The sequence below is a fragment of the Somniosus microcephalus genome, chromosome 11 (genome assembly GCF_052327205.1).
Source record: "Somniosus microcephalus isolate GS21.2 chromosome 11, FLI_Smic_1.0, whole genome shotgun sequence".
In the NCBI taxonomy this organism is placed as follows: Eukaryota; Metazoa; Chordata; class Chondrichthyes; order Squaliformes; family Somniosidae; genus Somniosus; species Somniosus microcephalus.
Window position 1 is genome coordinate 133,999,215 of NC_140997.1, and position 15,756 is coordinate 134,014,970.

Here is a 15,756-nt window from a genome sequence, read left to right on the forward strand (position 1 = left end):
AAGCTCCGACACCTCCTGAGCAGGTGCGGCTTGTTGTGAATGGGGCATTGCTTGACGGGGTCGTCCGTTTTCCCATCTGCGTTGTCGCTGGAGGAGGTGGTGGACAGTGACATTTCAGTTTTATGAACTGACACTGGAGTTCTCTGGCTGTACCTTGCAGCAGACTGTGCTGTCTTCGGTGGCCCAGGGCTTTGAGTGGAGAAGAAGCAGCTTGGGTCGTTTCTTGTTTTAGTCTGCTGGCAGATAAACTTGGCAAAAAAGGAGAAAGGTGGGAAGGGAACGTTGTGATCTTCCTTATACTTTGATCCCCGAGTTATCCATTTTTCCTGCAAGTTGAATGGTAACTTTTCAACAATGGGATTTATCCCGCGTGCCGTGTCAAGGTACAGAAGACCTGGCAGACATCCCTCAGTTTTCGCTGAGTCAATTTCCATTAGGACGTCACCTAACTCTCTGAGCTTCAGGGGGTCTCGATTGAGGATCTTGGGAAAGTTCTCCAGCTTCTTAAACAGTGCATTCTCAACCACCTCCGGGGAGCCATAGCTCTCGTCCAGACGATCCCATATCATCTTCAACCCCCTTTCCGGGAGGTTAATGTGCACAGCTCGAATTCTCTTGGCGTGCTCAGAGGATTCCTTACCCAGCCATTTAGCAAGTAGGTCGATTTCTTCACTTGCTGACAGGTCTAACCCTCTTATGGTGTTCCGAAAAGTAGACCTCCATGCTCTGTAGTCTTCAGGTTGGTCGTTGAACTGTAGCAGCCCGGTGGTGACGAGTTCACGACGTGCGAAGAACCTCACGAAATCTGACATGCCTTTGGTCTGTTCGTGGTGAGGTAGAGCAGCTGGACTGTGATAGGTCTGTAGATGTTGTGAACGATAATGATGGGTTAGCCTTTGGTCTTCTGGTTGGAACTTGTGTTCATCCTCTTCCGCAGTGTTTTTGTTGAGCTCACAGCGGCGCTGAAATGCATGGCCAGGCTCTTCCTGTTCGTGTATTAACTCTGGAACAGGCTCCATGTCGGGCATTGAAGAGTTAACAGCTTGTGACCTGGAGTGGCTTTGTATGTATTCTGTGGTGCGTTGCACTGGATCTTGGTGAGGGAGATGAAGGTTAAGGTTGCTGCCTGTTGCTTCACCTTCAACAGCTGCTTCAAGGACTTCTGCCTCCACTAGAGCTGCTGCTGCCTCTTTTTCCATATCCAATACGGCTAATGTTGCTTCAATACGTGCCTTTTCCATTTTTATGTCCATTTCCTTTTGAGCAAAGGACATCTTTGTTTTGGCTACTTCGGCCTTGGCTCTGGCCATCGCTGCTGCTGCACCAGTAACAGACCTACTTGAATGCCTGGAGGAGCCAGAACAGTGAGATCTGGTCTCCTCTGCTTGTTTCAATGGTGACTCTTCCTCCATTCTAGCTTGTGGGACTGGTGTCTGGAATGTGTGGCTTCGGAGATGCATTGACTCGTGTTGGTGTTGAGTATGTACCCAGGGTGATGACGTAGAGTATCTGTACCTTTAGTAGATTCGCCCATGGGAAAGGTGTCTTTTCACTATTCTGTCCTCCTCATGACTATGATTCGACAGACAGCTAAACTCTCATCACCAAACAGGAGGCGTTGATACTTTTTTATCCAGTTTAATGACACAGGGTGAAACTACAGAGGGAACAAGAAATTACAACATCAAATAAGGCTGATTGGTATCACAATCACAATCTGAATACACAAAATAAACCTAGGATAGTAGAATGAAACGTTACTACTATAACTCAACGGTTCTATTACAATTTGAGGTAAGTATGATACAACAATCAAAAGTCTAACACAAGAATACCAGGGGAAAGGCTTGTAGCTAGCTACCACGGAGCTCCACAAAGTGCAATATATTAACTCATCTGGCCACAAATATCAAAAAATGGTGACATAGATCAAACGTAAAGAACATCTGATAAAAGGCTACTTACAGACAATGCCAACCAAGGGGGAAATGAGAAGGATGGCGTTAGATACTGCAGACATCACCAGCCATGAATTCAACAACTCCCTTGTGGTTCTGTTTTACTTTCACTTTCTAATACTGTCACATGACATAAATCAACAATAAGGAGGTAAGTAGTAGAACACTAGGGGGAGACAAAAACACAATACCAAAGTCTCATAGGAGACATAACAGTAATGCTGTTGAATGTCATGGGGCGGTGGTTAGACGCTCCTTTGTTGGAGATGGTCATTGCCTGGCACTTGTGTGGCGCGAATGTTACCTGCCACTTATCAGCACAAGCCTGAATGTCATCCCGGTCTTGCTGCATTTGGCCTTGGACTGTTTCATTATCTGAGGAGTTGCAAATGGAACTGAACACTGTGCAATCATCAGCGAACATCCCCTTTTCTGACCTTATGGAGGGAAGATCATTGATGAAGCAGTTGAAAATAGTGGGCCTAGGACACTGCCCTGAGGAACTCCTGCAGCGATTTCCTGGGGCTGAGATGATTGACCTCCAACAACTGCAACCATCTTCCTTTGTGCTAGGTATGACACCAGCCAGTGGAGAGTTTTCCCCCTGATTCCCATTGACTTCAATTTTACTAGGGCTCCTTGATGCCACACTGTCAAATGCTGCCTTGGTGTCTAGGGCAGTCACTCTCACCTCACCTCTGGAAATCAGCTCTTTTGTCCATGTTTGGACCAAGGCCGTAATGAGGTCTGGAGCCAAGTGGTCCTGGCGGAACCCAAACTGAGAATCGGTGAGCAGGTTATTGGTGAGTAAGTGACACTTGATAGCACTGTCGACGACACCGTCCATCACTTTGCTGATGATTGAGAGTAGACTGATGGGGCGGTAATTGGCTGGATTGGATTTTTCCTGCTTTTTGTGGACAGGACATATCTGGGCAGTTTTCCATATTGTCGGGTAGATACCAGTGTTGTAGCTTGGAACAGCTTGGCTAGTTCTGGAGCACAAGTCTTCAGCACAACAGCCGGGATGTTGTCGGGGCCCAAAGCCTTTGCTGTATCCAGTGCGCTCAGCCGTTTCTTGATATCACGTGGAGTGAATCGAATTGGCTGAAGACTGGCTTCTTTGGTGGTGGGAACCTCAGGAGGAGCCCAATATGGATCATCCACTCAGCACTTCTAACTGAAGATGGCTGCAAACGCTTCAGCCTTGTCTTTTGCACTCGCATGCTGGGCTCCATCATCATTGAGGATGGGGATATTCATAGAGCCGCCTCCTCTCATTAGTTGTTTAATTGCCCACCACCATTCACAACTGGATGTAGCAGGACCGCAGAGCTTTGATCTGATCCGTTGATTGTGGGATCGCTTAGCTCTGTCTATAGCAGGCTGCTGCCGCTGTTTAGCATGCATTTAGTCCTGTGTTGCAGTTTCCCCAGGTTGGCACCCATTTTTAGATATGGCTGGTACTGCTCCTGGCATGCTCTTCTGCACTCCTCATAGATCCAGGGTTGGTCCCCTGGCTTGATGGTAATGGTAGAGTGAGGGATATGCCAGGCCATGAGGTTACAGATTGTGGTGGAATACAATTCTGCTGCTGCTGATGGCCCACAACGCCTCATGGATGCCCAGTTTTGAGCTGCTAGATCTGTTCTGAATCTATCCCACTTAGCAAGGTGGTAGTGCCACACAACACGATAGAGGGTGCCCACAGTGTGAAGACGGGACTTCGTCTCCACGAGGACTGTGTGGTGATCACTGCCACCAATGCTGTCATGGACAGATGCATCTGCGACAGGTAGATTGGTGGGGATGAGGTCAAGTAGGTTTTTCCCTCGTGTTGGTTCTCTCGCCACCTGCCGCATGCCCAGTCTTGGCAGCTATGTCCTTCAGGGCTCGGTCAGTAGTGGTGCTACTGAGCCACTCTTGGTGATGGACATTGAAGTCCCCCATCCAGAGTGCATTTTGTGCTCTTGCTACCCTCAGTTCTTCTTCCAAGTGGTGTTCAACATGGTAGAGTATTGATTCATCAGCTGACGGAGGGCGATAGGTGGTAATCAGCAGGAGGTTTCCTTGCATGACCTGAAGCCATGAGACATGGGGTCCGGAGTCAATGCTGAGGACTCCCAGGGCCACTCCTTCCCGACTGTATACCATTGTGCCGCCACCCCACTGGTGGGTTTGTCCTGCCGGTGGGACAGGGCATACCCAGGGATGGTGAAGAAGGAATCTGGGGCATTGGCTGAAAGGTATGATTCTGTGAGTATGACTATCAGGCTGTTGCTTGACTAGTCTGTGGGACAGCTCTCCCAATTTTGGCACAAGTCCCCAGATGTTAGTGAGGAGGACTTTGCTGGGTCGACTGGACTGGTGTGCCGTTGTCGTGTCTGAAGCCGGTGCCACGGTCGATGCCTGGTGGTCCGTCCAGTTTTATTATTATTCCTGTTTTTCGTAGCGGTTGTGTACAACTGAGTGGCTTGCTAGGCCATTCCAGAGGGCAATTAAGAATCAACCAGATTGCTGTGTGGGTCTGGAGTCACATATAGGTCTGACCAGGTAAGGACGGCAGATTTCCTTCTCTAAAGGACATTAGTGAACCAGATGGGTTTTTACGACAATCCGATAGTTTCATGGTCACCAGTACTGATACAGGAAACTTTCGATTTACCAGCACCTAAATAACCGGAAATCTCGATTAACCGGCAAAATTCAGGAGTAGGTTCAAGTAACTTTTATTACTTGCCTTCGTCCATCTGTTGCTGTGCAAGGGTGTGGCTGCAGCTGTTGCTAAGCTACAGAGACGCTTGGAACTTGTGGCCATTGTTCTGAACTTGAGGGTTTGTTGCTTTATACGGAGCTCTCAGCTCCGTATCTTTTACTACAGCTTTCGGTTATCCGGAATTTTTGATGAACCGGCACCACATCGGTCCCGTCCGTGCCAGATACAAAAAAGTTTCCTGTACTAGCTTTTTATTCCAGATTTATTTAAATAAGATGCCGTGGTAGGATTTGAAGTAGCGTCTCCGGATCATTAGTCCAGGCCTCTAGATTACTAGTCCAGTAACATAACCACTATGCTACCGTTCAAGGTGGTTGTATCCCCTTGAGTATAGAACATTGAGGGGATGATCTAATCGAGATGTTTAAAATGACATTGATAGATTTTGCTAGGTAAGGGTAACGAGATATGGAGCAAAGGCAGGTAATTGGAGTACAGATCAGCCGTGATCTAATTGAATGGCGGAATGGCTCAAAGGGCTGAATGGCCTACTCTTGTTCCTATGCTCCTCTAATGTAAAGTGCCAGAAAATATTGGCAAACTCTATATTCTTCCCTTCTCTCCCCCCCCCCCCCCCCCCCCTTTCTCCCGTCCTCTGGCCATTGACTCTTCCAGAGAGATAGGGAGCTTCCTGTTACCTCATATCTGATTATTCGTCATATGTGAACTTGGATAGGACATGTTGGCAATTCAACCATGGACAGCATCACCACAGAGCTAGATTCTGCCCTCATCTGACATTCGTGCATGCACACTTTCCAGTGTGATCAGAAGTAGGGTAGCTTTGGTTGACATTTCACCTCCCAAGCCCAGGGACACCGGGGCCATACTCGATGCAAGCATCATATCCCAGCCTTTCTGTGTAAGTAGATCCTCAGTGTTGGAGAGGACACAATCCTACACATCATCTGAACATATCCAAAGATCCAGCTCTCCCGGCAAAATGTCTGGTGTGATTTCCCAAAGATCTCCAAGAGCCCATCAAAATGGAGCCAACACAATGCCTCCCGCTAGTGATCAGACCCAATCACGAGTGAGCTTCTCGGCTTGGGAGAGGTGGAGAAAGACACTGCATTCCACCGCGATGGTGACTGGGATCTTCTCATCTGGTTAGTGTGGGTGGAAACATGATGGGAAACAGCCTGGCCTGAGAAATCGGGCAGTCACAGAGGCTAAATCATTGGATGATTCTTTGCCTACTGACCAGTGTGTCAAGGTAACTTGAGCACCAATCAAAAGGTGCAACACCTTATGCCACCCAAATCTAGTTACTGGCAGTACCAGTGCCTACACGGGCAAAGAAAGCACAGCAGTACACTGACGCTGCTGCTGCTCCTCAGAGTCGGTCCCTGAGGTCTTAGAATACGCCATGGCTTGGGCTTTATTACACTGGATACTGTGCACCATGAATTTAACAGTACCGCGTATGATGGTGTGTAAGTGGAAAGCACTGTGGAACTCCTCACTTCCCTCAGGCACTCCTTCCTTCTACATTCTACAAGCTTTTAAAACCAAACTTAGTGTCACCTAACCACAACCTCCTGAAATCATCTGTCCGGTTCTTCCCAACCTTCACTTACATTCTTAATTGAAACAGTTGTCCAGTAGTTTGCCCCGAGGTTGGCGGTGGTCCTCGGCTGATCAGTTGTGTTTCATTTCTCCGCAGAGCTGGCTGCTTGGGAATCAATCTGGTTGGAGCCAATCGGGTGGTGGTGTTTGACGCGTCCTGGAACCCCTGTCACGACGCTCAGGCGGTGTGTCGCGTGTACCGCTACGGTCAAAAGAAGCCCTGTCACATCTACCGGCTGGTGTCCGACTACACGCTGGAGAAGAAGATCTATGACCGGCAGATCTCCAAGCAGGGCATGTCCGGTAAGGGTGCTGGGTTTAAAAGGCAGACAGTCATTCTGATGCAAGGTCGTCGACCTGAAACGTTACCTCTGTCTGTGTGTCTCTCTCTGCACACACTGGGACAATACCAATGATGGGAAATGAACCAGAGCAGATAAGAGAAGTAAAAGTAGGGGAACATCTAGGCAACAGTGACCATAATATAATACACTTTAAGATAATAATTGAGAAGGACATAAGTATGACGAAGACCAGGGTAATAGATTGGAGAAAAGCTGATTTTGAGGGGCTGAGAATAGAACTTGAGAAAATAAAATGGACAACAATATTGACAAACGATGTAGAACAGCAATGGGAAACATTTAAAACAGTGTTCAACAGAGTCCAGGAAAAATATATTCTGCTAAAAAACAAGAACAAGCTAAACACTAATGAGACACCATGGATGAATCAAGGTGTAAGGAAAAAATTAAGGAAAGAGCATAATAAGGGAAACTACGAAGAGATTAGGAGAGGAGTCAAAAAAACAATTCGGAAGGCAAAGATGAACTATGAAATTAAATTATCAAGGAACATAAAACAAAATAGTAAAATACTTTACAGGCACATCAATAAAAAAAAAAAGGAAGGTCGGGATGGGAATAGGGCCACTAAGGGATGGACAGGATAATACCACAGGCAGTGATAGAGAGATGGCAGAAATATTAAATAATTACTTTGCTTCAGTATTTACCAGGGAGATGGAACAGATGGACATGACATTGGATCATGAGATTAGTAATGAAATAACTGCATTTAAAATAAAAAGAGATATGTTAAATAAACTAATCAAACTCAAAAGAGGAAAAAAAAACATCCGGATGGATTACATCCACCCATTTAAAAAGAATCTAGGGAAGAGATAGCAGAGGCATTACTACACATATTTAGTTAGAAAAAGGTGTAGTGCCAGAGGACTGGCGGATAGCTAACATAATACAGAAAACTTTCTGGTATCCGGCACTGATGGGACCGAGCTGGTGCCGGTCGATCAACATTGCCGGAAAAACGAGCGCTAATGTTAAAACATACGGAGCTCTGAGCTCCGTCTGAAGCAACATTCAATTCAATTCAATTCAAATCGCTTTATTGGCATGACAAGTTACATCTTATGTTGCCAAAGCATCGAAAAACATTCATGTTTGTACACAAAAATACAGATCTATCCATACAGTGTATAAACAGATATATCCCTGAGTGTATAAATATACTTTCTTATAATTTATATATACTCTTTTCTTATATTTAGTGGTTGTCCCTCTGTTTATGGCAAGCTGTAACATAGTGTGCCGCTAGTGTTACACAATTTCTCTCTTCCCCTAGTAGGTATGGGAGTTTTTGGTCATCATTCAAATTTCTGAATTCCGGGCATATTTTTGTGAATTTTGGGTAGAAATTCTCCCTTATGCCCTGATATTTTCTACAAGCTGTGAGGAAGTGCATCTCTGTCTCCACCACTCCTTGACTGCAGTGAGAGCATATCCTGTCCTCTCTTGGTAGCCGGGTCTGCCTGTTGCTCAGCAACAGCTTCAGAACAGTCGGCGCAGCTTGCAAGCGTCTCTGTAGCTAAGCAACAGCTTCAGCTAGACGCTTGCAGAGCCAGGACTTGAGAAAAAAAGCAACGAAAAGTAAAAACACTTATCTGAACCGACTCCTGAATTTTGCCGGTGGATAGAGCATTCCGGATATTTAACCTCCAGTTAAACGAAAGTTTCCTGTACTTATATTTAAGAAGGAAGATCGAACATGTCCAGGGAACTATGGACCAGTCAGCTTAACATCGGTGGTAGGAAAAATAATGGAATTCCTAATAAAGGAGAAAATAGAAGAACATCTAGAAGCCAAAAATATAATAATTATGAATAGTCAGCATGAATTTCAAAAGGGATAGTCTTGCTTGACCAACTTCATTGAATTTTTTGAAGAGGTAACAGAGAGAATAAACAAAGGTAATGCAGTCGATGTAGACTGATGAACAAGGTCAGAGAATGCGGAGCCAGGGACAAGTAGCAGAATGGATAGCTAGCTGGCTTTAAGACAAAGTAGGAGTAAAGGGTAGCAGTGGCAGAAGGTGGGTAGTGGTGTTCCACAAGGATCAGTGCTGGGACCACTGTTGTTCACAATTTTATATTAACGATTTAGACTCTGGAATCAAAAACACAATTTCTAAATTTGCGGATGACACCAAATTGGGGGGATAGTTAATACTGAGGAGGACAACAAATTACAGGAAGACATTAAACTTGCAGAGTGGGTATATAATTGGCAAATGAAATTCAACACAAATGTGAGGTATTACATTTTAGTAGAAAGAATAGGGAGGTCACTTATCACTTAGAGGGTGCGAGTCTGAGTGGGGTAGAGGAGCAAAGGGATCTGGGAGTACAAATCACTAAAAGTAGCGGCACAGGTTAACAAGGCCATAAAAAAATGCAAACCAAGCACTAGGGTTTATTTCTAGAGGGATAGAATTGAAAAGTAGTGAAGTTATGCTAAACTTGTATTGAACCTTGGTTAGACCACACTTGGAGTACTGCGTACAATTCTGGTCGTCATAATATAAAAAGGATATAGATGCACTGGAGAGGGTGCAGGGAAGATTTACAAGGATGATACCAGAAATGCGAGGGTACACCTATCAGAAAAGGACGAACGAGCTGGGTCTCTTTTCACTTGAAAAAAGGCTGAGAGGTGACCTAATTGAGGTTTTTAAAATTCTGAAAGATTTTGATAGAGTAGATACAGAGAGAGTGTTTCCACTTGTGGGGAAGAGCATAACTAGAGGCCATCAAAATCAGAGTTCTGACGAAGGGTCATCTACCTGAAATGTTAACTCTATTTCTTGCTCCACAGATGCTGCCTGACCTGCTGAGTATTTCCAGCATTTTCTGTTTTTATTTCACTAAAATAGACTATCTGGTCATTTATCTCATTGCTCTTTGTGAGATATTGCTGTGCGCAAATTGGCTGCCGCATTTCCTACATGACAACAGTAACTACACTTCAAAAATACTTAATTAGCTGTAAAATATTTTGGGACGTTCGGAGGTTGTGAAAGGCGCTATATAAATGCAAGTCTTTTCTCTCGTTTACCTCGGATTGATGTGTAGCTCTTGAATTATTGGTACAGGTAGTCATGTGCCAAACCCACGGAGCCCTTTGCAGTTTCCAAGCAAGGTGCTGTCCCACAGTTACTCCGATGAGTGGGGGGAATATATAATCACCAAGAACTAAGTTAAATGGACCACGAGTAATTTGTTCTTCTCTGTCCCTCAGACCGTGTTATTGATGATCTAAACCCAGTGCTGAATTTCACCAGGAAGGAAGTGGAATCGCTGCTGCATTTTGTGGAGGAGGAGCCTGTTGCATCAGACGCAAACTTTGAGACAGAGAAATTATGTGATGAAGTGATTCACCGAGCGTGCGCCAAACATAAACAACTTGTCACCAAGGTATGACTTTACGTAGTCAGTATACAAGCCTCAGGACCAGCTAGGAGTGCAGGTTCGCCATCACATTCCTGTGTGATACAAGTTAATGAATGGCTCTCTGGATGAATGCAGTGTGACTGAGCCACGTGGACTAGAGTGGTCAATCCCCGGTCTGTGCTGAGTTAACTGATTTTATCCAAGTGGTGGTAACAATTGGTCTGTGCACTGGGCCAGGGAAGGGGACAAAGAACCGGGATTCTTGCTCTAGACTGCTGCCCGGTAGAAGTGCAAGGGCAGCATCCAGCTTGGCTGTGATGGAATCCAGAACAAGGGGACATAATCTTAAAATTAGAGCTAGTCCGTTCAGGAGCGAAATCAGGAAGCACCTTTTTACACAACGGGTAGTAGAAATCTGGAACTCTTCTCCTTCCCCCCCCCCCCCCCCCCCCCCCCTTCAAAAAAAAAGTTGTGGATGCTAGGGGCTAATTGCAGCTTTCAACACTAAGATCAATAGATTTTTGTTAGGTAAGGGTATCAAGGAATTTGGAGCAAAGGCAGGTAAATGGAGTTGAGGTACAGGTCAGCCATGATCTAATAGAATGGTGGAGCAAGATCAAGGGGCTGAATGGCCTACTGTTCCAATGTTACCATGTTCCTATATACAAATGGACGTAGACCTGCTCATTTTAATAACATTTTTCACTCACTTGGTCTGTGGGGCTCAGTACCACAACTGACAGTGCGTTTACCCACTGAGCCATCCGGGGGTTTTTCAACGTTCCTTATCTGCAGGATTCCTTTCCTTGCAAAATTAACCGGCCTCTCTTCCTGCAGCAACCTTTCCAGCACGAGTCACTGCTGATGGACCGCAAAGAGTACAAGCTGACCAAGGCGGAGAAGAAGGCAGCAAAGAAGAGTTATGAGGATGAGAAGCGGGCATCGGTCCCTTACACCCGGCCGTCTTATGCCCAGTATTACCCAGCCAGTGACCAGAGCCTTACCAACATCCCCATCTTTAGCCAGCGGCATTGGTATGTAAACACCTGTGGACTGTCTGTGCTGGCAAAAAAGAGTGTCTGATTATCACTGAGGTGATTCTCCACACAACAGCCCTTCTGCTCAAGTGTGTGTGTGTAAGGCATTGTTGGTAATAAGTTACACGAAACGTGGTGTCTCAATTGTACACCATCAGCATGAGGTAGTTAACATATTGTCAGGACAACCTCTCTTTGAAGGTTTGCTTTGCTGTGTCATTGAATGGATGTGCCTCTTGTCAGTGGCAATGGCAGCAAGTGTGTGCAGGGCAGATTTCGACCCTCCCTGACCCACCTGCCTGTTGAAAGCACCTCTCCCTCTCTCTCTCTGATGAGTCAGTTCAGAATTACATAAGATATACGGCGCAGAAACAGGCCATTTGGCCCAACCAGTCCATGCCGGTGTTTATGCTCCACGCCAGCCTCCTCCCGCCTTTCCTCATCTAAATCTATCAGCATAACCCTCTATTCCCTTCTCCCTCATGCTTGTCCAGCCTCCCCTTAAATGCATCTATACTTTTCACTTCAACCACTCCCTGTGGTAGTGAGTTCCACATTCTCACCACTCTTTGGGTAAAGAAGTTTCTTCTGAATTCCCTATTGGATTTCTTGGTGACTATCTTATATTGATGGCCTCTAGTTATGCTCTTCCCCACAACTGGAAACATTCTCTCTCTATCCACTCTATCAAAACCTTTCATAATTTTAAAGACCTTTATTAGGTCACCCCTCAGTCTTCTTTTGATATGCTACGCGAGGGGAAGTTATGGAGGAGATGGTGCAATTCTGTTTTTCTGTGGGACCTATGTTATTGGGACACTGGCGCCCAGTTGCCATGTCACCTGAGTAGTGGCGTATTCCTGTTGGTGCAGTGCAGCCTGAGGAAAAGAGAGAAAACAATTTAATTTGTACCCTCATGGCTACTTGTGCAGCGGACTATTTGATCCTTTTAAAGGGTCTTGCTGCAGGTATTTGATGTTTCAATTCTTTCCTGCAGGAGGGGCCCAATTAAGGGATTGGATGAGAAGCCAGTGGCTAGCGTTCGCCCTGTACAGTCAACACCCATTCCTATGATGCCACGGCAGGTTCCAGGTGGAATGGCAATGCCTAGTTCGGGATTCGGTCCTGTGTTCCCCGTCGGTCACCTCCAGCGGGCTGGTGTTGTGGTGCAGAAAATCGTCACTACCACAGGTAGGCACTTGGCATTCCAAACCAGGGGCAGGTGGCAGCCCGTTCTTCCCTCGCAATACTCCCAACAGTAGGTGTGTGGGGGGAGTTCTTCCCTAGCAATACTCCCAATAGTAGGTGTGGGGGGAGTTCTTCCCTCGCAATTCTCCCAATAGTAGGTGTGGGGGGAGTTCTTCCCTAGCAATACTCCCAATAGTAGGTGTGGGGGGAGTTCTTCCCTCGCAATTCTCCCAATAGTAGGTGTGGGGGGAGTTCTTCCCTCGCAATACTCCCAACAATAGGTGTGGGGGGAGATCTTCCCTAGCAATTCTCCCAATAGTAGGTGTGGGGGGTGTTCTTGCCTCGCAATACTCCCAACAGTCGGTGTGGGGGGAGTTCTTCCCTAGCAATACTCCCAACAATAGGTGTGGGGGACAGTTCTTCCCTAGCAATTCTCCCAACCGTAGGTGGGGGGGGGTTCTTCCCTAGCAATTCTCCCAACAGTAGGTGTGGGGGGAGTTCTTCGCTAGCAATACTCCCAACAGTAGGTGTTAGGTGTGGGGGAGGTGAATGTGATGCTGCCTGAGGGAGAGGACAGAGACTCCTCTCTGACAAACTCCCCATTTCCTCTCCCCTCCCCCCACCCCCCCCAATTGGCGGGAGGTCAGAGAGAAACGTACACTGCCATCTCCCTCAACCTCTTTCCTTAAAGCATAAGTTAGGCCACTCTCTATTTTGGGGGAAGAGGACAGACCCCCGTCCCTAGCCCCACCAAAACAAAATGAAAGATTCCCAACATCCAGTGCTGTCCTATGCCTCAAAGCTATAAATCAGCATTACCTCATGAGACAAGCATTGGACCTGACATTGGGGGACAAAAAATGACGGCTATGACTATGTCCCCGAAAGACAAACATAAGCCCCTGCTATCAGGCCAATGTGCTACTTGGATCATGAAAACACACCATTGTTTTTCTTCATTAATTCACGGGATGCGGGCGTCGCTGGCAAGGCCAGCATTTATTGCCCTTGAGAAGGTGGTGGTGAGCTGCCATCTTGAATCGCTGCAGTCCGTGTGGTGAAGGTACTCCCACAGTGCTGTTTGGGAGGGAGTTTCATGATTTCGACTCAGCGACGATGATGGAACAGCGATATATTTCCAAGTCAGGATGGTGTGTGACCTGGAGGAGAACTTGGAGGTGGTGGTGTTCCCATTCGCCTGCTGCCCATGTCCTTCTCGGTGGTAGAGGTCGCGGTTTTGGGAAGTGCTGTCGTGGCTTATCATTTCCTCAAGCCCATTAATAGTGTACTGCATCTTCCATTCCATTCATAGCAGTGATCCCCCTGCTGTCTGTGGCTAAATTTGTGTATAGATTTGTGTAGTTACTGGAAGTCTTTGTGATTTACTCTTCCTGCTGCTTCCCTTTACAGATATTGTTATTCCAGGAACCAATACATCAACTGATGTCCAAGCAAGGATCAATGCTGGGGAAAGCATCCATGTTATCAGGGGAACAAAAGGTAGCTTCTAATAGCTGTCACTCCATGAGAAAGTAATCTATTACTGAACCTTTCTGACCCATAACTTCTCTCCTCGCCTTCCCCCGTCAGTGAAGCTTCTAAGGTACAAAGTTGCAAGCTCACAGGTCAGAATGCAATCCAAACCCAGCGGCCACAAATATAGTGAATCTCCAACTTTCTCAGCCAAGTGCATGATGGCAACTGGGCCCTTCTGCTTTCGATGTGAGCCAATTGCTCGCCCTGAAATGTGTTTTATTTGGTTCGGTGGCCATTTAAGCTAATACGCCAATATAGGCCTGTACTTGTTGATATGTGGGACGAGAGGCATCAAAGGAGAAAAGCAATCTGTTAAACAGAAGGAACTTCATGGCCTTAGTGCAAACCACCTGTTGAATATCTGCCTCCTTTCAGGTTCTTTGCACCTTTCCCCTCACCCCCTCCCCTCCCCCTCCCCCTGCTCCCTCCCCCTCCCCCTGCTCCCTCCCCCTCCCCCTGCTCCCTCCCCCTCCCCCTGCTCCCTCCCCCCTCCTCCTCCCCCTCCCCCCGCTCCCTCCCCCCTCCCCCTCCCCCCGCTCCCTCCCCCCTCCCCCCGCTCCCTCCCCCTCCCCCCGCTCCCTCCCCCTCCCCCTCCCCCCGCTCCCTCCCCCTCCCCCCGCTCCCTCCCCCTCCCCCCCGCTCCCTCCCCCTCCCCCCCGCTCCCTCCCCCTCCCCCGCTCCCTCCCTCCTCTCCTTCCCCCGCCCTCCCTCCTCTCCTCCATACCCCTCCCTCCCCTCCTCCTTACCCCTCCCTCCCCTTCTCCATACCCCTCCCTGCCACCCTCCTCCCTCACTTCCCCCTCCCTCCTCCTTCCCCCGCCTCCTCCTTCCCCCGCCCGCCCGCCTCCTCCTTCCCGCCCGCCCGCCTCCTCCTTCCCGCCCGCCCCCCTCCTCCTTCCCCCCCCGCCCCCCTCCTCCTTCCCCCGCCCGCCCCCCTCCTCCTTCCCCCGCCCGCCCCCCTCCTCCTTCCCCCGCCCGCCCCCCTCCTCCTTCCCCCGCCCGCCCCCCTCCTCCTTCCCCCGCCCGCCCCCCTCCTCCTTCCCCGCCCGCCCCCCTCCTCCTCCTCCTTCCCCCGCCCGCCCCCCCTCCTCCTTCCCCCGCCCGCCCCCCTCCTCCTTCCCCCGCCCGCCCCCCTCCTCCTTCCCCCGCCCGCCCCCCTCCTCCTTCCCCCGCCCGCCCCCCTCCTCCTTCCCCCGCCCGCCCCCCTCCTCCTTCCCCCGCCCGCCCCCCTCCTCCTTCCCCCGCCCGCCCCCCTCCTCCTTCCCCCGCCCGCCCCCCCTCCTCCTTCCCCCGCCCGCCCCCCTCCTCCTTCCCCCGCCCGCCCCCTCCTCCTTCCCCGCCCGCCCCCTCCTCCTTCCCCCGCCCGCCCCCTCCTCCTTCCCCCGCCCGCCCCCTCCTCCTTCCCCCGCCCGCCCCCCTCCTCCTTCCCCCGCCCGCCCCCCTCCTCCTTCCCCCGCCCGCCCCCCTCCTCCTTCCCCCGCCCGCCCCCCTCCTCCTTCCCCGCCGCCCGCCCCCCCTCCTCCTTCCCCCGCCCGCCCCCCTCCTCCTTCCCCCGCCCGCCCCCCTCCTCCTTCCCCGCCCGCCCCCTCCTCCTTCCCCGCCCGCCCCCTCCTCCTTCCCCCGCCCGCCCCCTCCTCCTTCCCCGCCCGCCCCCTCCTCCTTCCCCCGCCCGCCCCCCTCCTCCTTCCCCCGCCCGCCCCCTCCTCGCTCCTTCCCCCCGCCCCGCCCCCCTCCTCCTTCCCCCGCCCGCCCCCTCCTCCTTCCCCGCCCGCCCGCCCCCCCTCCTCCTTCCCCCGCCCGCCCCCCTCCTCCTTTTCCCTCCCTACTCCTCCTTCCCCCTCCCTCCCCGTCTTTCCCCTCCTCCTTCCCCCTCCCCTCCTCCTTGCCCCTCCCCTCCTCCTTGCCCCTCCCCCCTCCCTGCCCCTCCCCCTTGCCCCTCCTCC

The 15,756-nt window shown here is 49.7% G+C and overlaps 1 protein-coding gene across 1 annotated transcript in view; it reads left to right on the forward strand.

The window, feature by feature from the left end:
• rad54l2 (RAD54 like 2) overlaps positions 1-15,756 on the forward strand; it is a 161,742-nt gene that overhangs the window by 127,680 nt on the left and 18,306 nt on the right. Inside the window, exons 16-20 of the mRNA XM_086001283.1 lie at positions 6,401-6,606; positions 9,901-10,076; positions 10,890-11,086; positions 12,087-12,280; positions 13,688-13,777. Of these exons, the coding sequence (XP_085857409.1) occupies positions 6,401-6,606; positions 9,901-10,076; positions 10,890-11,086; positions 12,087-12,280; positions 13,688-13,777 (863 nt within the window). The remainder of the gene's footprint in view (positions 1-6,400; positions 6,607-9,900; positions 10,077-10,889; positions 11,087-12,086; positions 12,281-13,687; positions 13,778-15,756) is intronic.